The sequence below is a fragment of the Balaenoptera borealis genome, assembly GCF_965194805.1.
Source record: "Balaenoptera borealis genome assembly, chromosome: 4".
In the NCBI taxonomy this organism is placed as follows: Eukaryota; Metazoa; Chordata; class Mammalia; order Artiodactyla; family Balaenopteridae; genus Balaenoptera; species Balaenoptera borealis.
In genome coordinates, this window is record NC_138861.1 from 18930814 (window position 1) to 18956354 (window position 25541).

Consider the following 25541-nt stretch of genomic DNA (forward strand, 5'->3'; position numbering starts at 1 on the left):
CAACACAGCCAAAAATAAATAAATAAATAAATTAATTAATTAAAAAAAAAAAAAAAGAAATGCACATTCTCAAGCTCCACCCAAGACCTACTAAATTAGAAATTCTGGGGATGGGCAAACCCAGTAACCTGTGTTTTAACAAACTTTCCAGGTGATTCCAATGCACACTTAAGTTTGATCACCATTGGATTGGAGAATTTCACAACTGCAAGAGAGAATGAAGACAGGCATAACTCCACATAAGGTAGAACCAAGTTTATTAATGACAACCTTTATTACAACCACTCTCAAGTGTAAAAAATAAAGGGTGATTAATTAAAATTTAGAACTCACTTGGACTTGCTGTTTGGCCTTTCACTGGATGTGCCAAAGGGTGGGAGGCTCGCCTGATTCTGAATCAACTGGTCAGGTGGAGTTCACTGGAGACTGAGGTAACAAACAAGACAAGAGTGCCAGCTGGAGAGCTCAAGTCTTCTCCATGTTGGAATGACAATATGGAATGACAACAGTGGTGGGGGCAGAGATGAAACAAAATAATCTTACAGCCAGAATATGGAACGAACATCTCTAACTACACAGAGACGCAGAAACACACACATGCAGAGTCATACACACCTTAACTCTGGAGACTAGATTTGCAAAGAATTTTTGTCCTTTCTCTGGGCAGACGGACACATTCATCAGCCACAGCGATGCAACATGGGGCTGAAATGGAAAACCTTGCTAAGTTTCCACCAACTGTGCTAGCTGGCTGCCCAGTTCTGTGTTGGTAAGTGTGTCATCACCAGAAAATACACCTGTGGTCTTCCCAGTGTTCCACAGACTAACATCTACTCCCCAGGCGGGCGACATCCTGGTGGACCTGGATGATTAAAATCTGGGGGCAAAACTCGTCCCTCCCACCTGGAATGGGGGCAGGTGGCAGGATCTGGAAGTGTTTCCCACCTTGTGTCACAGAACACTTGCCCCATCAATGCTCTCCCCTCCAAAGTGTTTGTGCTTTGTCACCATCCTGATGGTGAGTCTGTACAAGAAAAGAAGGAGCTCTGGCCATGCACTCTGGGTTTTTTTGTTTTTGTTTTTGTTTGTTTTTAATAAAAACGAACTAAAACCAGAAGAAAGAAACCATCAGAAGCTTTGATTGTGTCCACATCATTTCAGAATTGGGTTGGATTCCCTTCAAAGAGAAAGACGGGGAGGCTGCAGAAGAGGCCACGATGATCAACCGACACGGTTCAGAGAGTGTTGAGTCCACAGAAGCATTTGCGATGGCCCAGACGGTCCCTTCGCAGACACGGAGGACACATCTCTTAAGGCTGTGAACCCACGAAATGAATGCTGACCGAATAACGTTTTTAAAGGTTTGTAGAAAAGATGGCAGGAAAAGGAGTTGGTGGATTGATTCACAGGTCATGCAGGGAGATCATATAAAAAATTAATATTCGAGCTGAGTAAAAAAAAATCTTTAAAATTTAAGAAACTGTATCATAGCTTTCACTTTTGGAAGAAGAAAAAAACAAAAACAAAAAAACACCCACAACAAAACGAAACCCATAGTATTCCAGAGTTTCCAAAGAATCCAACGACTAATTTGGTAGGTTGCAGTATTTACTACCTCTTCATTAACCTCATTTTCTCCTTGGATTTCATTGATAAATAAAGCTCAGGCCTACTTAGAAAAGAGATCTGTCCTGCTAAAATTCAGCATCATGAAGTATTCCAAAGCCCCTGCTCAGCACACAAGGAATATACAGCTTCTCTTATGAGGAGAAACTCCAGGAGAGACCAGACGTGCCCACCCAAGTTCCTTGTTGAATGCGGTCACAAAATCTGAACCCAAAGGCAAGCTGTTTTCTTCTTGGGACCATGGTTGTAGCAGTTCCTTGAAACGTACAGTGAAGGAATGCCGAGAAACCACAGCCCTCCCAGGTAAGGGGCTGGGTTTTGGAAAAGACGCACTTCCTCAGGCCATGGCACAGAAGGCAGCCCCCAATTACCGAAGCAGAGAACAAGGCTTTTCCACAAATTCAGTACATCTGGGTCCCCCACCCTCCCTTCTTTTCTCATTTGGTAAGTATCCAACCACCCAGAAATTCATGGCTACAATAGAGATTCACGGCGCAACGACTTTCATACTGGTTAATTTTTTTTTTTTTTAATTCTGTCAGTGAGCAGCATTTCCCAGTTCTACCCCCCAGAAACTAAGTTCTGATGGCAGCTCCATCAGGTGGGATCGCAGGATGCCTCTGTGATTAGGGTCCGTGCAGCATGGGTATCAGTTGGGCGCATGGAGGGTCAGGAAGGCGGGGTCTGTCCAGTGTCTGGAGGCAGCTGTTGCAGGCGCTCTACCAGCTAGCCCTGACAGCTTCAATATCACTCACCAGGTTCTGGGCCAGGCAGATCCCAAATATCTGAGCAAGGAAGGAAAAGACAGTCAAACAGTAGAACTTTTCACTTTAGATTAGGCTTTTCTTTGGCTACTGAATTCCATTTTTTAAAAATCTTTGATTTTCTAAAATTGAGATAGAGTTCACATCCCACAAATTTCATCCTTTTAAAGTGTATAATTTATAGTGATTTTCGGTATATTCGCGAGGATGTGCAACTATCACCGCTATCTAAATCCAGAACATTTTTGTTACCCCAAAAAGAAACTCTGTACCCATGAGCAGTCTTCCCCACCCCACCCCCATCCTGACAGGCCTGGCAACCACTATGCCACATTCTATCACTATGGATTGGCCTATTCTGGACATTTAATATAAATAGAATCATATAATATATGGCCTTTTGTGTTGGTCTGCTTTCATGTAGCAAAATGTTTTCAAGGTTCGTCCATGTTGCAACAGTAGTTCAATCTTTTTGATGGCTGAATAATATTCCATTATATGGATACACCACATTTTGTTTATCCATTCATCAGATGATGGACATTAGATGGTTTTCACTTTTTGGCTATTGCAAATAATGCTGCTTTGAACATCTGTGTACAACTTTTTGGGTAAACATGTTTTCAGTACTTTTGGGCACATACCTAGGAGTAGAATTGCTGGGTCATATGGTAACTGTTTAATTTTCTCATGAACTGACAAATTGTTTTCCAAAGAGACTGCATCATTTTCATTCCCTTCAGCAATGTATGAGGGTTCCAATTTCTCCACATCCTAACCAGCTCTTGTTATTGGTTTGTCTTTTTTATCATAGCCATCTTGATATGTTTGAAGTGGTATGTCATTGTGGTTTTGATTTGAATTTCCTTCACAATGAACGATGTCATTACAAATAGCTAATGTGTATTTTCTTTGGAGAAATGTCTATTCAAATCCTTTGCCCACCTTTAAATTGGGTTTGTCTTCTTTTATTGTTGAGTTGTTCTTCATATGTTCTATTTACAGGATCCTTAACAGATGCACGGATATGCAAATATTTCCTCCCATTTTGTGGGTTGTCTTTTCACTTTCTTGATAGTATCATTTTCAGCACAGAAGTTTTTAATTTTGAAGAAGCCCAATTTATCCACTCTTCCTTTGGTTGCTTGTGCTTTTGGTATCATATCTAAGAAAACACTGCCTAATTCAAGGTCACAAAGATTTACACCTATACTTTCTTCTAAAACCTTTATAGCTTTACCTTTTACATTTAGGTCTTTGATCTGTTTTGAGTTAAGTTTTATTTTTATTTTTTTGCCAAACCATGTGGCTAGCAGGATCTTAGCCGCCCCCGACCAGGGACCGAACCCAAGCCCCCTGCAGTGGAAGTGCAGAGTCCTAATCACTGGACCGCCAGGGAATTTTGAGTTAATTTTTATATGTGATGTGAGTTACGGGTCCAAATACGATCTTTTGCATATAGATATCCAGTTGGTCCAGCACTGTTTGTTGAAAAGACTATTCTTTCTCCATTGAATGGTCTTGGTTTCCTGGTCAAAATATCAGCTGACCATAGATATAGAGGCTCTTTTGAACTTTCAATTCCATTCCACTAATCTGTAGGTCCAACCTGACGCCAGTACACTCTATCTTGATTACGGTAGCTTTGTAGTAAGTTTTGAACTGGGAAGTGTGGATTCTCCAACTTTGTGCTTTTTAAAGTTTGTTTTGCTATTCTGGGTCCCTTGAATTTCCATATGAATTGTAGGATCAGCTTGTCCATTTTTGCAAAAAAGGCAGTTGTAATTTTGGTAGGGGTTGCACTGAATCCGTAGATCAATTTCGGGAGTACTGTCACCTTAACAATATTAAGTCTTCCAATCCGTGAATGCGAAATGGCTTTCCATTTATTTAGGTCTTCTTTAATTTCTTTCAACCATGGAGCCTCATTTGTGACCCTCTAAGTTAAAGGTATCACATCACCATAAGACGCAAAGCCTAGCTCTTGGGACTTCCCAGGAGGAAAAGTAGGTGCTCCCTTCCCTCACTAGCACTTTGGCAAGGTGGCCCAGAGAGAGAAAGGAGCAGAGCGTAGCTGTGAAACTCCAAAAAGCCTTAGCCTTGCCACTGGGCAAGGCTCTACATCTGACCATTCCCGTCTGACCAGCTGTCACAATGCCGCATTACTGAGCCCATGGCAATGTTGGAACGCCAGCAGGCAAATACTGACCCAGTCAATTTCTCTTACTTGAAAAGGAAAAAAAAAAAAGGTTTCCTAAAGTCTTTCAGGACAGTAGCATCTAAAATCAGAGCTTTAATAAAATACAAACCAAATATAGTTGAGGTCTGTTCCCCAGCCCTCCAATGTGTCTTAAAAACTGTGAAATGATGGTGAATAAGCAAAGCTCCTGTCCTGGTGAGGGCTCTCCCAGGGCATCATTTCCCTGCGACATCCGTCTTACCTGTAGCAATGCAATGCCTATGAAAATACCAGCCACAATGGTTAAGTTGTCCTGCAACCACTTCTCAAACTGGGGCACACAGCCTTTCGTGTAGATTACAATCTGCTGATCGACTTCCTTCAGAGGGAAGAGGAGAGCACAGCATCACTAGGCAAGTTCAAAAGCTCCTCCAACACCCTTCGTGCTAAGCGACAAGATGAGTTTCCACTTACTGGTTTTTGCCTGGCATCATAGCCACACTGAGTGTTGATGACATCTTCCTGGGGGAGAAAAGAAACAGAAGAGTGAAATTCACTCTTGTCAGAGAGAAAGCCCACCTAGGGGTCAGCAGAAGACCCCTGTTAAGTGCTGGTCAGAAAATGTTTATTTGGGCACACAGACGTCCCAGGCACCATGTTAAACACCTTTACACGTAATTCCATGGAATTATTATAACAATCCTTAGAAGTAGGTATTAAATATCCCTTCCTTTCCAAATGAGGAAAACTGAGACTCAGGAAATATCAGAAAGACTAGTAATTCCATTATGTGGAAGGCTCTAGATTCAAAGTTGATAATCTCAAGAAGCTTATGGGTTTAGGAAACTGGAGACAGGTAAAAACCACAGTTAAAGGTTTCTTATAATTACTTTCATAATGACTATCTTCATTTATGATCTTTTGGGGGGAATTCTACTTTTGAATCTATATACTTACTTGTATGGGATTTAAATGATTTTTCAATGAGAATGAATTATTTTGATAATTAAAAACGATACCCTGACCACACAGCACATGGACAGATGCCCTGAAATCTTATAGGCCTGATCAGAAACGTGGGTTCCGCTGCTTTAGGTTTGTTTATGTTACCCTCTGGAGGGTATGGGGTGGATTTTATTAGCTTAGCGTTTATGGAATGAGATATCTCTACCCAGAGGATCTGTCGTTGAGAGGGGGGCACAGCACCTGAGAATCTTCAGAATTCTTCTGATGGAACGGTTACTCAGGGCAGGGGCTGGAGACGAGAGAGCAGGGCTTGCATCTACTGCCTGGGTGGGCGCCCTGGGCTCTGTGCTGGGCGCTCTCTTGCCTCCCAGCCTCCTCAGAGGAAAGGAGGAGTGAGCTAGTGGGAAAGGCTGGCGCTGCCGCTGAGGGCTCAGAGCGGGGCAGGACAGTCCTCGCCGACTCTGTCTCCTTCAGACCACCTCTGGTGGGCAGCCTACGAGAAGCTGTGCTTTGCTACCTCAGACCACTGTCCCCTCTTCTCTCTCTCTCTTTTTTTTTTTCATTTTTAAAATCGAAGTGTAGTAGATTTGCAATATTATATTAGCTTCAGGGGTACAGCATAATGATTCAGCATCTTTACAGACGAACCACGCCCCCTTTTAAAGAGCCCCCCCCCCCCACCTTGCAGGGGAAAATCGGCCATGAACTCATCAGCGCCCACTCGGCTCTGCTCCTTGTGGGGAAGGGCGGGTCTGGGAGAGGACACCTGGGGACTGACCAGCCAGAGAGAGGCTGAAGAGGGCGGAAGGGCCAGGGGCACCTTCTCCCTCACATTTATTGTTCTAACCCTCAATTCTGGCTTTTAACTTACAGCAGGGGTGCTGCATTTTAAGCTGTTCTATATACCAGGCACATGATTTGACTCAAAATACAATCAAACCTGTGGTGAAGAGGGTGGCTTGTGAACAGGTTTTATGTTTTTGTTTTTGTTTTTTTTAAAAAAAGAATGACTGTGGTCATTCTGGCCAAGAGTCTGGGCAGCTGCAGTCTTCCTGCAAGTGGTCTTGTCCTATCTTGTCTCAAACTCTTCTGCTATTCCTAGTATTCCTTGGGAGCTAAGTCAGCAAGAAAAGGCTTACTAACCCCAAGCAATGCAGAGAGCTTCCACACAAGCCCATCCTTCTCGCAAGGAAGGAATCACAGGCAATACAGGCAGCTTGCCTGAGTCTAAGCTCAGCTCCATCACTTGCCAGCAATGTGAGCTTGGGAAAGTTACTTAAACTCCACGGGCCTTGATTTCACCTGAAAAGGGAAGATAATGGTGGTATCTGCCAGTAGGGATGTTCCAAACTTAAGCCAACACACAAAAAGGCTCAGAATAGGAACCAGCATGTACCGCTAAATTATAGTCAGGGACGATTACGCCTACTGGGAAGATCTGAGCACTAACCCCCCTACAGGGGCTACAGTTAGGAATAAGCGGGTAAGGAGCGGTTTCCAGAAAACACCACTCTGCTCATCCCACACACGCTCTCGGTGTGATGCGCGGAGCGGGCCCACGGCTTGCTGGCAGTCACTTACCGCGGGGTCTTTAGTGCAGCAGGAGAAGGGCACGCCGCATCGCTCTCGACTTGCATTGGAATCTGTGCAATTGAAGTAAATATTTAGGTTCCAATCATCAGCTCCAAAAGCCCCACAGCACTGCCACTAGAGCAAACAGGAGAGAATTAGAACATCTCGACTTGGAGGCGACCAGGTGCCTGCACTCGCACCCGCCAGGACGACCCACACCCAGCTTCCGCCAGCTCTAACCTTCTCTCTATCTCAGAATTTATTTTTAAACCAACTGAACCTAAAGGGCCCCTGTAAAAGCTTCCAAGGTAAGGCTGAAGGTTTGTAAGGATGTGTTGGCGTGAGACTTAAAAAAACAATTGATGAGACCCGTGGTGTTAGGTGGAAGACGGGCAGAGCAGGAGTTGTACAGCAGGGCCCAGTCAGAGCAAGATCTGTTTGGCTCGAGTACGTGTAGGAGCATTCTAGAAGGATAAGCAAGACAGAAAACAGTGGTAGTGTCTGAAGGAGGCAACTGGGGTTGTGGGTAGGAGATCTAGAGGCTTACTTTTTTTAAAATTTCCATCTCTCCACCTGAACGGTTTTTTAAAAAATCCATTTTATTGAGGTGTAATTGACATACAACAAACTGCACATATTTAAAGTATACAATTTTATAAGTTTTGACACACTTATACATTGTAAAACCATCACCACAAGCAAGATAGTGAAAATACTCATTACCTTCCCCCAAGTTTTAGAGGCTTACTTTTCATTCTATATCTGTTTCTACTCTGAATTTTTATAAACAAGAGCATGCATTTACATTTTCAACCTAAAAAAAATTCAATCATCTAATTAAAATATAATCAAACAAGCTGTTAAATTCAGTGGGTCTTAAACGAGGCCTGATTCAAGGGCGGCTCCATCATAAGCCCCTTTGACACTCCCCACGCTGGACTAGCCCTGCTCCTCCAAGTTAAATAAACATCAAGCCTTGACCATTTTAAGAGTTTCAAAACCAATAGCTACTTCAAAGTATTAAAGGCCATGAGAGAAAAGTGAAATCACATGAAATAACAGAATCTCCATATAAAGCAGACACAGCCTCTCAAGAGAACGTGTATCCGCCTGTTCTTCCAACTCATCGGGTCCTCCGGGGGCTTGGGTTGTGCATCTCCACTTTGCCTACAATGCTCCATCAGATTTGTCACGCAAACTAGTCAGCAATAATACTTGGCAAGGTGTGAGCTTGCATCCATTATGACCCAACAAAACAGTGAAGCCTGCCGAGGAGATGAAACAGGGCTTAATTTCACACCTGAGGGACAGCGGGCTCCGGGACAGTCGTTGCTGCCACCGAACAAAAGCGACACGATTCAGCTCACTTCCGAGCACCTAAGGAGGGCCGGGGACCTCCCTCACGGCGAGCGCCGACGCAGCCCTCTCCTCCCTTTATCAAAGGGACCCCAGCTCACTCTGGAAAACTGTCCAACCAGGAGACAGCCACTGGTCCGCTGAGTTTCATGTCTGCCCTCCAGTTCTGCCATATACGTGAACGTCAGGGACACGGCTCTCCAGGTCTGCTCACCTTATCCAGTTTCTCCGTGCATGCAACTAAAGGCCTGTCAGATCGTAGGACAATAACACCTGAAGCCTGATGTAAAACCGTGTACGTCTTATGAGAGTGTCACGTGATCCCCGTGAGTTAGGCAGTTGCTACTATGATTCCCATTTTACTCTTGAGGAAATAGCTCAAGGTCCTACTAGCCCAAGGTCACTTAGCTAATCAGATTCTGGCACGAGCTGTGTCTTCCGAACCCTTGTTTACACCATTCTGCGCTGTGAGTGCAACAGGGCACCCGCTCCTTCGTCTGCATCGCAGAGGCTGTCACGTAGTGATGCTGAGAAACCTGAGTCGGGTGGCTCTCCTCCACAGGTTCTTCACTTGTGAGGAGCTACCAAGGCTTGACTTTCAGTTTTAGCTGCAGGTGCTATAATAATATTTGGATAGGCACAATTCTAGGAACTTTGTGGAAAACATTCTATTGACTGAGTATATTATTATGAGCTATGAAGTGCGGAGAGTGATCAAAAAGGGGGCCAAGAATAGGAAAGAACCCACATCGAACACCAAAGAACAGGGCTAAACCTATAGCAAAACAATAGTCTTCAAATGTCGATAGGAATGGGCACCTTTGACTCTAACCTCTTTGCCTAAGAGTTTTCTTCCTTGTTCTTAGCAGAAATTGAGGTAAGTGAAAATAAGACATTTCCCATTAGGGTACATATCGTGTATGCCCTAGAACAAGTCAGAAAATTATAAATACACAAGCAAACAGACAAAAACCCATGCAGAAAAGTCAGAGGTAGGTTCCAGCTGGCAGATGCAGAAGCCAGGAGGAGTTTTCATTGGGGTCATCCTTCCGAGAAGGCTTTCAACTTGAAAATAAACCAAATTTAAACTTACATATTCCTGGGTGAAGTCTATGAGGTTTTGCAAATCAATGTCATCCCTGTACGCTCTGATGTTGTTGTTTATAAAGAAATACAGCTGGTCTTTGATCCAGTCTTTGAAAACAAATGCCAGAACCCCGGCAGTGAGCTCCAGGAAGAAAATAATTCCCAGGAATACAGAAAACTAAAACAAAAGACACATATACAGAGAACAGTTATAAGGGCTATTTTGATCCTATATAGTCAAATGCTTCCTTCTAAAAAGGTTTATAATACCATTGGGTTGTTACCCATGTCCAAAGCAGATAACCTTCAGTTTCTTAAGATTCATTAATAGAATATTACACTCCAAGAAAGGATTTTTAAAAATCACTTCATAATCACATTTTAGGGGCTCTGGTGTTCCAGTTGGTAATTAACCAACAAAGCAGACATGGATAATAGGAATTCCTCATTAGACCCACATTAAGGCCTAATGAATTTCTCCTGATTAATGCATTTGTCAGACGCTTGAACAACGACCTGCTCCTACCTCTAGTAAGCTTTTGTAACGTTGAAAGATAAATTAGCCCAGTATTTTAAGATCGCCTGTCATTTGTTACTGTGGCCTTGATTCTGTATGCAATATTTTCCTTTTCCGGATTCAGATACTGTGTTACTTCCCCTTTGCACCTGCTACATGGGGTAAACCAGCAGATGGGTTCATTTTAGGTGAAGAGGTCAAAAAGGAACTGGGTGGGGAGGAGGGGGCAGCTGTGACATGAAAGTAATTTCCCATGATGAAAACAAAATGAAACCACTGGGTTGAGGGCTTTCTTGGGACAGCAAGCTGTGCCAGCTTTCCTTTGTGAAGCACCAGGCTCAGAATATTTTAAATAGCATCAACGCGCAGCCAGAGGAAGACTTCCGGTTGACTCAGACAACAAGAATTTAAAAGGAATGCTGGAGACCATGGGTTACAAGGTAATTGCCCATAAATCTGGAGAAATTTCCCTTTCATCTACAAGACCCAGAAGTGTCTCATCTTAGTCATATCAACGTCCCGCTCACACCCATGGTTCTTTCCACTTCCTCCCACCCCCATGTTCTCACCCTTTTCAAACTATTTTGCTCAAGCCATTTACGAGAAATGAGGGTGTGAAGGACCAGAGGGTAAACTGCGGGCAAACTCCTGTGGACAAGGGCAGAAAGGGTGGCACTGGGGCCACCTGCTCAGCCGAGCTCCTGAGGGCTCCTGCCACACAGGGAGAGGCTGAGGAGGTACAGGGGCTACTGTCTGCTGTGCCTACATTCAGCGAGCAGACAGCAAGCAGCCAACCAAGAGGAAAATACATTGGCGACGGGTGCAAAGGAAGTTACAGCTACTTATGAAAATAAAAGACAAAAAAGGTTTATTCACTCAGCAAACACCTACTGAATGGCCCACAAGAGATCAGGCTCGGGCCTAGGTGGCCTTTGCAGAAGCAAGGATAAGTAGGACCACAGCTCTGCCTCCAAAGAGCCCACAGTCTTATGTGAGGGTAGGAAAGGACCGTGGGGTCAGCTCTTTCCACATTAGATATCAGTATATCTGGCAGTGTTTATCCAGGGTGCCAAGTGCCATTCTGGGAGGATGGGCATGAGGGGAGGGGTGGAAGGAAGAAAGAAGTGCCTGCCAAAGTCTAGGACCCCAAGGTCTAGGTCCCAATTCTAGATGCTCCAGCTCAGCCCCTCAGGTTCCATAGAGCTTCTGGTCATCTGTCCTTGATGAGTTCACTTTAGAAATAGAATCTAAACAGTTCTTAACAATCATCAGCAGTACCCATAATTTCAAAGTGAGCTTTCCTCAATCTAGAAAAAAGGAAAGAAAAAAAATCCTATCACTTTCACACAATGCCTACCCCACCACATAAAACGACTCCCTCCTTTATCAGGTACCACTCTACACATGTAAATACGACAGTTATCAGACTATAGAAATGAGAGAATCATAGCTAGTTCAAAGGCGCACACACGCCAAATAGCAAAACAGAGGTCATGCAAAGGTTTTAATTAGATTTTTGTTCTCACCTCTATCAAGGTGAGGCCCAGTCACCCTGGTAAGTTTTCTCATAATGTTACATAATATATGTATCAGAAATTGAGTCTAAATTAAATTCTTATCAAATATTTGGCAGAAATCAGCATCCTTCGGGTCCTATGAGCTAATTTCCGCCATTTCTAAAGGTGCAGAGACTGACTCACAGGCTTCATCCAAGGGCCTCAGTCAGTCAGGAAGCTCCATTTTCTCAGCTCCTGGATTTTCCCCTCAGCAGTTCTCTTAGCCTTATGACATCAGATGTTTGAAGCTGTTTGGAGCCACGTTGACATTTACTTCCTACTTTTTTCATAGCTCCTGCTCAAAGCATATTCTAGGCCAGTTTTGATCGTTTGTACTAAATGGAGAGAGAGGGCATTTAAAATATTCTCCAACACTTAAAAAAGCCAAGAAACAACACAGTTCTCTTCATTTCCAATGCGGGACTTTATAAATTAAGATGCCAATCTAGAGAAATGTATGTATTTCTGCCTGTTCAGTTAACTCTGGTATCTTCAACTACAAAAATCATCAACTATATTAAACAGGCTACCCTTATAAACTGAACTATATGCAAGTAAGTCACATTAAAGGGGAGCAAGGAGACTAACACTGATAAAATAGTGGCCAGTAGTAAGTATGATCTGTGGCCCAATGAGGCTACAGAAAAGCTGAGTGAGGTGAGCTCAAGCATTTAGAAGTATCTCACACCAAGAAGACTGGCAGGTTGGTAGGTCACAATCAGGGACAAAGCTCTCCCGAGGGCTCCAGAGGTCAAGACTAGGTGAGGAATGAAGTAATTGGTGTGTGTGTGTGTGTGTGTGTGTGTGTGTGTGTGTAAGACAAATGGAGTCTTGGAAGACTATTCTCAACACAGACCTATGTATAAAGAACAGAGAACCAACTGCTCATTAAATTGTACACAGGACCAAGCATCCCTTGGTTTTCCCTGTTAGCATGAGTCATATGAACTTTCAGAACAGCCTCCAGAACCTTGTCTGAGGCAGAGCCGCCCAAATGCAAAATGAGCTAGCCCAGGGGGACAGCGAGGGGACAGCAAGTCTGCTCTTCTTAGGGCAATTCAAGAAAAGATGCCGGAGGAGATGTGGCAGAAGTGCGGGGGAAGGGAATCACATAGGGCATGGCTGTTGGGACTAGCTCTGGTCAATGCTCTTGTTTTAAATGAAAATGTCGTTAGATGATGATGTGTCAGCCGAGGTAGAGAATGACCCTAGGAACAGGGGATATAACGCTAAAGCTGTTCTTCCAAAGTCCCACCATCTTCCCTCACCACAGGATGGTGGGGTTTTGAAAAATCATTTTTCTGTTCTTGGAGAGGGGAGCGGAGGCTGTCGTACACTGGCTGTGAGACAGACGCTCACCAGAATGCCAGGCTCGAGATAGACAGGCACACTCAGCTGAAGCTGACCACTGGCTACACCTACCAAACTGATTTCAAACATGCACAGGTAAACACACGCCATTTTGATCTCCTGAGGAAGGAATCTCCAAAGGAAAAGGCTTTTACTTTCCATTCTCGACTTTTAATACTTATCTACCCCCTGGTTAAACTCCTCCTCCAAAAATATTCATGCTAACAATGATCACACTAAATACCCCGCAAGGGATCTAAAAATTATGCTGGTCACACAAAGGAGGCCTTTGCGCTGGCAGAGAACACAGGAGATATGCATTTACTGTTTCTCTTTATTCACCAGAACCTACTGCTTAACAGACTTAATCTGGACGTGTCAGAGACACTGTGCTTAGGTCTGGTTTCTCTAAACCAACTACCTAAACAGCTTTCTATTGACTATGTGCTTAAAAGAGGGGGCAAAAAATCATTCAAAAGAAGAAAACTAGGTACCTAGATAGACCTACCTTAGTCCTAAAGCGATTTTAGGGATTGGAACGCAACCTCATGATATCCATGTACAAAACCTCCATGGATGGCATGGGGAGGGGCCGCTGCTGATATTATTAAGGAGGTAGGGGCAGAGGAGGATGGAGGGTGGGTATCTAGAGAGCTCTCCTAAAAGAAAAGCATTACCCAGGCCACATTCTTGCCAGTGCCTTCGGTACGGCTCACTCTTGCTGGTAGGCAGGGTGTCCTTTCGATGTGAGATGAGAGTTTGGCTCTCAACCTGAGAGCAGAGTGCGGTACTTACAAACTTGAGAAGGAAAGTGTTTTCCCGTAGAGCTCCAATGCACCCAGCAAATCCCAGAATGAACATCACTCCTCCTACCACGAGGAAGAGCCAAACTGGGTCAAAGCCGCCAAGATCGGTGATGGAAGAGATGTTGGACAGAACTCCCTGGAAGCGGAAAAGAACACACAACAGGGTGCCAGGAGGCGGGGTCAGTTTTCCATCATGAACAGATGATTGCCACTGTCTTTCCCCACCCCACCCCAAGAAAAACTTGAGAGGTATCTGACTGTCACGTCACATCAAGAAACACCACAAGACAGAAAGATAGATAGATAGATAGGTAGATAGATAAAACAATAGAAAAGAAAAACTACTTTCCAAGGTCTAGATGGGTTCATATTTTTGGTAAAACTACATAAAGCAAAGACATGACCCCTAGAAACCATGAGCAGACCCTGTATGGAGAAGACGTGGGTGTTACTTTGCTTTCTATGTCTCCAAATATAAGTGGTCTGAGTGAAAATCAGGTGTGTAAGAAAGACACCTCTCAACACCCAAGAGGTGCCATCCTTACATCCCCAGGGCATGCAGATGCCAGACAAGGGCCAGCTTCAAACCACTGGCACTTCTCAGGAAATAGGGTAAAGCTGGAATCTTAAAGCTAACAGGGCAGCCAGTCCCAGCCACAAGCCCCTAAACGTTTTCCAGGGAAAAACTCACCTCAGGTCCACCCCTGAGCTCCCTGGGAGACCCTACCAGGCTCAGATCCCCAAAGCCCGCTTGGGTGGTTTGTGCTGATGGCTGTCCCACATTGAGTTATTAGGGTATTTCCTTAGCCTCATTTAAATGACTTATAAATCAAAGGTTACTCCCTGGCTTGCAACCCGTTTGTTCTCCTGCCAAAAGAACCCAGAGTAATTTCATTTCTCCACAAACAATGCCATTTCTTTACTGAAATTTTTTCTCCCTTAAGTGTGATACCACATCAAATACCACCCAGAACCTAAGTTAGAAATTTTATGAGATTTTTTCCTCTACGATGGAAGGTATATATTTACTATTCATTCTTACAAAGGCCAGCTACTGCTATTTTGAAACTGTGGAGGTATGTGAGTCTTAAATACCCGATATCATCAGTATTTTATTTTCTTATCTTATTAAATTTGTTTTGAGCTCTCAAAATACCCCCAGAGTACCACGGTATAGTTTGCTGTAAAGTCTTAATATTAAACAATTTGTTTTCAAAGCATTCCCAACAACCTGGAAAAACAGGAATACTCATCTCATTTTATCCTTGAGGAAAATGGAGCCCAGAGAAGTTTGGTGATTTGCTGAAGGTCACACAGCTATTGATTTTTTAGAATCAGAACAGAATGTCTACTTCAATAATCTTTCTCTACCAAGTGGAAGCTATGTACTTGCTTCCCAGCACTTTTCAGTCAGCACTAATCAACACCTGAGTTTAGGGTTTCTATGTTTTAACCCATTTTAAGGTTTTAGGGGGCATTTCTCGCGGGGGCGGGCGCAGGGTGGGCAGGAATCACTTTAAAGACAATAATAGGATACTAATAATAGAACACGTATGAGGCGCAAAGGACTCCTAAAATGCACAACTTTAACCTTATGGAAAAGGCCGGAGTTAAATAAAGTCAGAGATGAAGGAAGGGCTGAGAGATTATTAAACACTTAGGAATGTAGGGTGTATTCACTAATGTCTGGGGTGACATCATACGAGGCAAACACACCCTTCGTGAAACTGCACAGATCAATGGTTTGATCTAACCTTGTGTTTCTTAGATTTCCAAGCTCTGAACTATGAATACTCCAGGGGGAAAAAGGAAAACCCAGAAATACTGTAACCAATTCTCCACCTACCCAAATGATGCTGAGACAAAGAAAAATTGCCAGAAGTCAAACAAAATCTACGCGACAGTGGTGAGGGTCCAGAATTGGAAGGAAATCAACTTCTCCCCTCAGAATGCCTTTAAACATAGGTGGTAATATTTAAGGTCTTAATGTTTTGGACCTGCTCGGCCAGCGGGAGGAGAGGACTTTGAGGGTATGTGATAACATTCTTAAACTTAAAAAAGTCAACATAATTATGGAAGAAGAAGTAGACTCAATTTACTTGGCACCAAAAAGAGGCAGCAGAGCTGGAAGGGACAGAAGGAGATGTCAGTTCTAGCATAAAGAGGCCTTTCTAATACCAGCAGGTCTCCAGCAATGGGGCAGAGAAGGCGGCCTGAGAAACATGGGCTTCCCCTGGCGGGAGCCGAAGCACTGAACCTCCCTCAGCAGTGCTCCAGGAGGGATTCTCAAAGTGGAGGGGAATTTGGCACTTACTGTCCTTTAGGTTCCTTCCAGTTTTTTAAGACCATTCTATGATTTCATCCATTTTTAATGGCCTTTTTATTTGTGATTCACACCAAAGTCTGAGCAAAAATCAGATTGTTCCCAAACACTCTTCCATGATCCATGGCTGTACACAAAGAGCTCCATGGATAACAGGACAGTTATCTGAGGAATTCAGCAAAGCAAGCCAACCAACACACACCTGTGCCTGAAATACCGAGACCCTCCCTCCCCAAAAGGCAAAAGAAGTATGGTCCCAACTGTCAGTGGATTCCTGGAGCACTGTCCTCTCTGGGTTTAATTTGGAGGATGAGAATTCGGCTTCTCAAACTCATTTTCATACTTTTAGCCTCCCCAGCCTGCAGGGGCAGTTTTAATTGAGAGGCCTTCAACTGCTTCCATGGAAACGACAATCATCTGGGGGCTGAGCTGGACTGCAGATTCTACTCATTTAATCCCACATTCTGGCAAAAGACAGGGCTGGAGACAGATACTGAGAGCTTGTAGGAAATAATATTCTGCAGAGGACAGAAAAGACAACCAAAAACTTTATTTTTAATGGATTCCAGGTAGTTATCAGTCGGAAACTAACTGGAATCTTAAAACACAAAGGACGGCAGTCAAGGCCCAGTTTCCTTTTCCTGAGGATTAGGATGGCTAACCTGGATGGGGATGGAAAAAAGACCTACTCTTTCACCTGTGCAACGTCTCCAAATACTCACTGAAGAGTAGTCTTACTGTTTCTAACTACACAGAGAAACCAGAGAGGAGCTGAACATAATCCTGGCAACAATGACTGGGGACAAAAATGACAGGCAGTTGACAGTTCAGCCTTCTGTTGTCTCAAAGATGCAGTCTTTCACTGGACGTTTTAACTGTGTTAAGCTCAATTTGACAAATGAGTAAGAAGCGCTAGGACATGCCAACTGAAGAATAATTATAATTAAAGCTTGTAGTTGACAAGAAGCCGGAAGAAAAAAAAAATCCAAGATTACAGTTAAGTCTGCCAAGTGATTTAAAATAGACATTCAGATTCGTGGTAAATCCTCAGGAATGTGCAAGCACACCAGCAGCAGACACCTTGTCTGCTGGGCACCTGTGGGCACCACCCTCTCCTTCGGGGAAGAGCACGTCCCTCTTCTCGTAAGGATTCCTTCTCCCCCAACCCACTCCATGAGCTCCCCAGCGCTGTCAGTTCTCACATGACCCCACCGCCCTGGTAGGAGTCGGAAAGCCAGAAATTCCCTGACTCAGACACCAGGATTTGGAATAAGCATCTGTCTCTAGTGGCTGAAGCTGTAAAAGGCCCAACTCTGGAGCCACGTGCAGTGTGTTTTTCACCTTGTGGAGAAAGTCAGTCTGTAGCGAGAAACAAAGAACAAGGGTAGGGAAAGAAAATCCTGACAGTATTATAATCTCTGGCCTGACCATGAGTTCTGCGAGTCACTCAGGATCCTTAGACCCCTCGATCGCATAAAGTGGTTGTATCTGGATCTGAATTTGCACCTGAGGAGTCCCACACAACACGACAGCTTCGAATAAACTGTGCTTTAGTGTTGCATGTATGTGTGTGCGAGCACACACACGACCAAAACTAAAGCTCACAGTCTACACTGGAGAAAAGTATTGGGTCGGGGGTGGGAAGCAGACGGGGCGGAGTGGGGAGTATAGAGGGAAGTGTTGGATTTAATGATACCTTTACTCAGATGGCTGATATTTCCAGTCAACACAGCAACTGAGCCAGTGTAAATAATCTCCTTCACGTTGACTCACTATCAATTCAGCATCATTAATGAAACAATCAGTTCTGGAAGGAACTTTTAGGTTTTGTCTATGTCACCGACAATACGTACATGATTTCAGCTCCAGGTCTCCACGTTGACTTGAATGGTAAGTCCTTGGGTTTAAATAACAACTTTTTAGAACTCAAACTTATTGAAAAAAATAAACCAATACAAAACGTTATCTGGCTACTCTCCTTTGTACCCAGAGCTGCTGCTGATGTGAGAAGAGCACACACAGAGCCTGAATTTGCACCCCAGTAATAAGTCCTCCTGCCTGGATCCTGCAGCAACGCTCTGGGAGTTAAAGACGTCAAGGGTACTGGCCTTTGTGTGTAAGGTCAGAAAATAGCATCCTATGAAGCTGAATCTAACCGGAACAAGGATAAATGGATGAGGAACGGAACAGCTGTCCACATGGACTTATTCCTTTAGCCATTTGTTATGGTTGACGTGAAGGTGGAATTCTGAACAGGAGCAGCAAAGACAGAAAAGGAATGAGTCAGAATAAGAGAGAGAGAGCCAGAGACCAAGATTGCAGGGCACAAGAAGAATATATTCGAATACTATAGAGTCAAGAATATAAGGAGGATTTCTCATACACATATCCTTTGTTAATACATTAAGATTACATTAAGAAAAACTAGTATAAATGAATACCCATAAGAATTCTTCATGTTCATACTGTATACACCTGTACCTGTACTCTTGTGACCCTCACTCATCTCCTCCAAGTCTACAGCTGTTGCTGCAGCAGAGGCAAAACCAAATTGACCGTAACCAAGTGCTGCTATAAAGACAAAATGAAGAGCAGTCAATTTAAAAAGTTAAAACAAATATTTTCAGCAAATTAGCCATTCCACAAATTGGCTGTTAGACAACTAGCTTTTGGCGTATCAATCTGGAGCCTTTAAGAGATGACTGCCAAGGAAAATAGGAGATTTCCATTAACCCCTAGGTACTAGACAGTATCTCTCAGAACTTAGCAAGCAGACCAAGATGTGTCTAAGAAGAACTAAGACACGTTAATGGAACACGGCTGAGGCAATATCATTATAACAGAAGTTTAGAAAGCCAACAAACAAAAAATGTACTGATGTGTATCTGTCACCATACAAGGGAGACTCTGAAATTCCAGCTACTTAGACAAGTCTGCACTAGGGTGTGGCAGAGAGCAGTCCAGGGTCGGCCTCCTCCTGGCACAAGTCATCCTGTACTCAAGCCACCTGGCTCACCTGCGATTTCCCCTGGAATCCAGAAAAAGGGCAGCCTGGACAAGGGCTAGATGTAGGGCAGACAGACAGACGGGACATCGCAAGACAGACTACCTTGTGTTGAATCTCAGTTCCACTACCTATTACCTGTGTGATCTTGGTTAAGCTACCAAACCTGCCTAAGCCTCAATTTCCACATCTATGAAATGGTAGCCTACATCATAAGGTTACCATGAGGATGTAGGAAATAATGTAAGTTAAATCCAAACACTATGCTAAGTCTTCGGCACATAACGAGAATTCAGTCAAAGTTTATCAGCATTGCCATTATCATCACTACTACACTGGACCAAGAGGAAGACATCAGATGCTATAGAAGCACACTGGAGGGGCTTCTAACCCAACGGCTTTGGAGGGGAATCTATTTTGCTTTGGCACTTGCCCTGCCTGACCCCCTTCTAAGAAACTCCGTGGCCACACTGGATGATCATGTCTAAAGGAGGTGGCAGGAACCGACGTGCCAATCAATCTTCTTTCTTGAGAACTTGGAAGTCACCTAAAAGGCATTCAGAGTAAAGGCAGAAGGGAGAGGCCACGAGTAAGCAAACGCCAGGAGGAGGCAGAGGCCATGAGGGGGTGGAAGCGGAGAGTACGCGGAAGCGGTGCAGTGGAGAAGAGAGCAGTGAGAAGCCAGCCAGCAGCGGGCAGCACATCCAGCAGTCGACAGCCACGTGGCCGGGGTGCTGCACACTGAACCCGGCCAGGGGTCCCACTGCTGCCAAGAAGCCGACTGGGTGCTCTGGTCGCTGAAGATTCATGGCTCCTGAATGACATTCCAGTTACTAAACCATGTCCCATTCCCTTCGAGATCTCGTCCTTCCATGGTCTGATGAACATGGTCAGTCTCCGTAAGGATACGACTCCACCCTCCATCCTCCATCTCCTCATCAGCACCCCTCGTTCATTCAGCAATCTCTGGAATTTAAGCAGCCCCTCCCCAGGGTTCGGCGATAAAGGACTATATTCTGAGTGTCACTATTTCTTCTTGGAAGAGGTTTTTACACACATGCAGAAATGAAAACGCAAGCAAAACTCCAGAAGGGTTTCAAACCAATAAACCTCAGGAGTGTCTGTGGTTTTCCCCACCAGCACAGAGCAGCCTCTGTGTGCCACCTGGCAAGCTTCAGTCTCTTCTCTCTCAACTCAGCAAAGAAATGCAAAAATAGCATTAATAAGCCCCTAAGGTCTGGGACTCTTCTGCTTTGGCATATACAGGCGCATTCCTTCCAACTGCTGGATAAGAAACAGAGAGACAGGCAAATGGAATGTGCACCCAAAGCCAGGCCAGATGGACCCTTTGGAGATTTATGAGCCTGGGCCCTGATTCACCCACCCTCCCTAAACTACCACTGGGTGAAACTGGCAACACTCCTAGAGTAAGAGGGGGAGAAGCATTTCTCTACCTGAGAAAGGATGACAAGATAGGACATTTTCAAGAAAATGAGCTACTCAGAGAGGGTGGCCCTGGAGAGCTGGCGATGGGTTTTGAAACAATGTCCACAGGAAGTCCAAGCTGGGACACAGGGGCACAGGGAAACGTGCCCCTTAACAATTCATCGGAGATCCTCAAGGAATGTTACAGGGCAAAGCCACACTGCAAACTCCAAAACACCCATGTATCTAAGGAATTCCTGCAGGATCCAGAGAGAGGACGCGGAGGAACGGGAGCTCGCTGGGACCTGAGAAGTTCAGGGAGATGTGAGGGCATAGGGGCAGCATAACTCGTGGCCTGGAGAAGAGATGTAAGGTTAAAGAAAGACCGGACGCTTTCAAGATGTGTGGTTTTCCATTTTTTCCTTGTCAGAAAAGGTCATCGGTGAGATTCAAGTAATCCCTTCTTGCAGATAAAAAACAGCCGTGACCTGCTTTTGTGGTGAGGAAGAAGAGGAGGGGTAGTCATATCTCAGGGCTCCATAAACTCCTGCGATCAAGCAGCCACTGGGGAGGACAGCTGCACCAAGCCCCCTTGCTGGTACCACTCTCAGGCCGGGAAACCACCATCACCACCGTGGTGGGAGCGACTGCCTCTCTGAACAAGGAAACAGCCACTTGCAAAAGTGTCGCTTTTCAGAAATCCAGCATGTTCCTAGCCACTCTCCAGATATTTCATTTGCACATTCAGAAGATGAGAGACACACCCAGGAGTATTCCTGAGTAAAAAGTTTAAACGGAAATATGTAATAGAGGCTCTGATCACGGTGGCCCTGCAACTAAAGCAAAAAAACAAAAAAAAATCAAGTCTAGCCTAGTGGCAGGTGATCACTGTATTCTAGGGCTTCAGAGATACACAACTCATTCAGTTCCTGAGCAAACAGGAATCACCTGAGAGGTGCCAGGTGCTGTGCTGGTCATGGGTATTCAGAGTAAACGTATGGTGACACCATCAGGAGTTAGTCAAGAGGGAAGACAAGTTAGCAGGAGTGCGCTGGGCAGAGGTATTAGCAGTGTGTGTTATGGGGGTGTAGACAGGAGGGGCAGAAGGTCATGTCAGCAAGTAGAGGGACAAAGCTGCAGGACCGGGCCCACCGAGAGGTCTACCCGTGAGTATGACAAGTGGTGAGAGGAGACAGAGGTTGGTGGAGCGCGGCAGGGTTTGAATCTGAAGACCTTTTGCGCAGAGGAGGGTGATTTATGCATTTAGAAAGCTTACTCCTTGGGCAGCAGGTAGGTGCTAAGGAAACTTACACCTGCTACAGCTGCTAGCAGCTAAGGAGCCGCTAGGTTCCTTGGTGACGTAGGCGAGAGATGCTGAACGCTGGGACAAAAGCCACGTTAAGAGCTCCCCTACTGAGCACGGACTCTGCCAGGCACGGGGCTACCTGGATTATTTCCCCCTCACAGTAAACCTTCCAGGTACGGCTACTAACCACGGCAGGACACAGACCCAGAGATGGAGTAACTTGCCAGGTGACCCAGGTGAGAAAGTGGCAGAGCAGGGGCTTTGAGCCCTGCCACCCGACCCCAGAGCGGTGTTTTAACCACGATGCTCTACTGTCTGAAGAGAGCGACCAGCAGTGGGCAGGCCGATTCTTGTTTCCAATGTAACATCATACACTTGTTTCTAAAATGTTAGGAAAAATATGAAATGCGATGTCTGAATGTAGTCATACCTCAGACTTTACTGATAACAATCTGAAAACCAACGTGAGTAGGAGACGACCTCCCCCTACACACACACACACACACACACACACACACAGAGGCAAAGACTTCCTTCTCTTGCACATCTCAGTGAAACCAAGTGGATAAAAAGTGGGTGAGGGAATTGAGATTTCTCTGGAGAAAGCAGTTGCTGTGCTGTGCGACTCTCCTTCCTGGGTAGGCGAGCAGGTTTCTTTTTATCCAAAACCTAGTAAGGAAGTTTCAAGGGGACCCCTGAGGAAGCTCTGAGACGCCACAATCAGGGCCTGAGTCTGCCCAGGAAGGAGGCTGTGGCTTGAGGTCTGACCCCTGCCCTGGAAATCTGGGGGTGAGGAGAGCTCCAGGGCAGACAAGGGCTGTCCCGCTGGGACTGGCCTCACCCCCAGACGAGCGTGCCCAGGAGAAAACATGAGGGCAGCACAGGACAGGCAGTTTGGGGTGAGAAGAGACCCGAGAAGGCAGAGTGGAGAGGCGCAGGTGGACGGCGCGTCTGGGCAGGGGTACAAGGCGGCCACAGAGAACAGGGATGTCCAGGAAGCCGAGGGGGACCGCCAGGCAGGGGGACTCGCAGGGACGCTTCCAAAGGACCAAGGCGGCATCCCCTTCCCCAGCTGTCAGGCCCAGAGGGCAAAGTCCCCCCCACCACTTGTGCCCTGACAGGAAGTGGGTAGAGGAACCTCAGGGGGGCCGGGGGAGGGGTGGCAGGAGGAAGCAGGGGGCGGTGAAGGCCTCAGGCCTTCCCCTCTTCAGGGGCGCAGGGCTAACAGCGCTGGGCAAGGGAGGACATTTTAACGCAATGTTAGGTTTGGGGTTCCGATTTATTATCCAGCCCTGTCTAATAACTGGGCCTGGACTTGTGCCTAAAATGAGCGCAGAACTCTGGTATCTGAGGGTAAACAACAAAGACACTCACTTTTTGACCCACCTGAATTTTCATTCCTGAGAAATCCCTCTGCAAAGTTTACCGGGACATACGAAAAGTGAACAATTAAGGTTTTTTTCCAACGTTATTTCATGTGTCTGCTGACCATACTGGTTACAGCACCTCAGATCATAGGCTGACTTTCCAGGTACTGAACGATAGCTGTGGTTTTCAGATTTTTAGCTGCAACAGAGAACTTGAGGGGATTACATGGACAATTGAGAAAGAGATGCAAACTTCCTACATTGCAGGTAATAAACTGAAATCTTCAAAGGTATTTTCAGCATCTCAGAAATGTCTCCTTGAAGTAGTATCTCAGGCGAGGCATGCCTTTTTCTGTTTAAGTGACCTGGTAGCCACTTCCACCTACCACCTCCCTCTGGCTACCTTGACCGCTACTGCTAAGAACTGCCTGAATCACGGAATCTCCTTGTCTAACTTCTCCTTCCTGGGAAAACAGGGAAAGAATTTCCAAGGCGAGTCTACTGTACGATCATGACAGCAAGCAACTGGAGGGTTCTGAAGTGAGACTGACAATTACAGGCAGTGGTCAGGGCGAAAAGCCTCCAGGAAAAAGACTCATCCTTGTCCCCAGGACAGCCAGGGAGAAAAGCGATAGAAGCTAGAGCTCTTCTCATCGCCATTCTGCCTCCTGGGGCAGGACTGTGCACCGACTCTCTCCTTCCAGCTGCTGCCGACAGAGCCCGGCCAGGCGAGGGGGATGGAGGAACAGAGAGGGGACTCAGGGAGGGAGACCCTGTGGGGGGCTTCCACAATGTATACGGCGCTCCGGCATATTCTCATTCACTCAGTCACTAGCATCAGGGCATCCGCAGTACAGGAGGCACGGTGCTAGACCTGAGCATAAAGCGGTGAAGGGGACGGGCTCCTGCCCTCAAGGAGTCTTCAGGTCAGACAAGCCAGGCCGGGCACCCCCTCTGCCCAGGGGGCTGGTGCTGTGGAAGCGGTGGCAGGACGCCCAGCGGGAACCAGGAGCTCACACCGAGGACCAGGGAAGCGCGCTCTTCCCACTCGGAAAAGCCGAGTCTCCCCTTAGCCCTCAACAGCTCTGCTGGCCTCGCTGGTGACCGTCAGTGATCTGTCACTCGGCCTCTGGCCCCGACCCAAGAATTAAGTAAAAAGCGTAAACACGGGAATTCCCTGGTGGTCCAGTGGTTAGGGCTCCAAGCTCTCCTTGCCGAGGGTCCGGGTTCCATCTATGGTCAGGGAACTAAGATCCCACAAGCCACGCGAAGGTGGGTGGGGGAAGGCATAAACATTGGGCAAAACGGAAGAGGAAAGGTACCCCTAATTTTTCCACGAATCAAGATAATCATATATAGAGTCCCACTTTTATGCCAGAAATAAAATTTTTCCCTGATATCCAGAATTAATGGATGTAAGAAATTTGCTATTTCTAACACTGAACCCCTATCATATCAGACATCAGAAACCACATGTAATTTTACTTCCTTTTAGGCTTTAAGAACTGATAATATGCTTACTAGAGATCTGAGGTGACTACTGACTTCTATACTGCGTGATAGAGCCAGGGTTTAAAAGAATGCTTTCATCTTCCCTTTTTTGCTCATTCATTCACATAATGTCTATTATGTGCCAGTTAATGTTCCAAGTACTAGAGTGTAGCAGTAAACAAAAGTCCCTCTTTAGGGAAAAAAAAAAAATCCTTGTTAGCAAAGAAGTGACAAGTCCTATGAAAACACAGATGGGGGAAAACACAGGGAAGAGGGGAAAAGGGCTGGAATTGGGGTGAGAGTGGCTGCTTCAAACAGGCCAGGGAGGCCTACAGACAAAGGTGGCATTTGAGCAGAGACCAGGAAGTAAAGGAAAGCACCCATGTGGACCTCTGGGGGAGAGCATACCAGGCAGGGGAAGAGCAGTGCAAAGGCCCTGGGGTGGTGGGTCCATTTGAGATGTCAGAGGAACAGCAAGATGATGAATGGGGGCTAGAGTGCATCAGGGGAGGGCACAGTGTGGGAAATAAGGTCTCAGAAGTAATGGGGCACCACACATAGCTTTGAGTGAGACAGTAAGTGCATTGGAGGGTTTGGAGTAGAGAAATGTCAGCATCTGTCTTATATTTAAAAGAATCACTCTGGCCTGGGGTGGGAGTAGGGGCACAAGAGCAGAGGCAGGGGAACAACAGAGGCTTCTGCACTAACACAGGCAAAAAGTGGCAGCTTGGACCACGGTATAGCAGTGCAGGTGGTGCAAAGACATCAGATTCTCAATGTAGTTTCAAGGTACAGCAGATGGTGTTTGCTGATAGACTGAACACAGTATGAGAAGAAAAGATAGAAG

At 45.5% G+C, this 25541-nt stretch overlaps 1 protein-coding gene across 8 annotated transcripts in view; it reads right to left on the bottom strand.

The window, feature by feature from the left end:
- Positions 1 to 240: 240 nt before the first annotated feature.
- TSPAN5 (tetraspanin 5) overlaps positions 241 to 25541 on the bottom strand; it is a 169932-nt gene continuing 144631 nt past the window's right edge. For 4 of the 8 annotated variants that reach the window (XM_082391768.1, XM_082391771.1, XM_082391769.1 and 1 more), the window contains 6 exons: positions 13768 to 13914; positions 9557 to 9727; positions 7117 to 7242; positions 5044 to 5091; positions 4832 to 4948; positions 241 to 2411 (listed from right to left, as the gene is read on the bottom strand). In XM_082391768.1, coding sequence (XP_082247894.1) covers positions 2346 to 2411; positions 4832 to 4948; positions 5044 to 5091; positions 7117 to 7242; positions 9557 to 9727; positions 13768 to 13914 — 675 coding nt within the window. In that variant the 3' untranslated portion in view covers positions 241 to 2345. Of the gene's footprint in view, positions 2412 to 4831; positions 4949 to 5043; positions 5092 to 7116; positions 7243 to 9556; positions 9728 to 13767; positions 13915 to 19939; positions 20075 to 23222; positions 23403 to 25541 lie in introns of those variants that run through there. The other 4 variants (XM_082391775.1, XM_082391773.1, XM_082391774.1 and 1 more) reach the window with 2 other exon arrangements.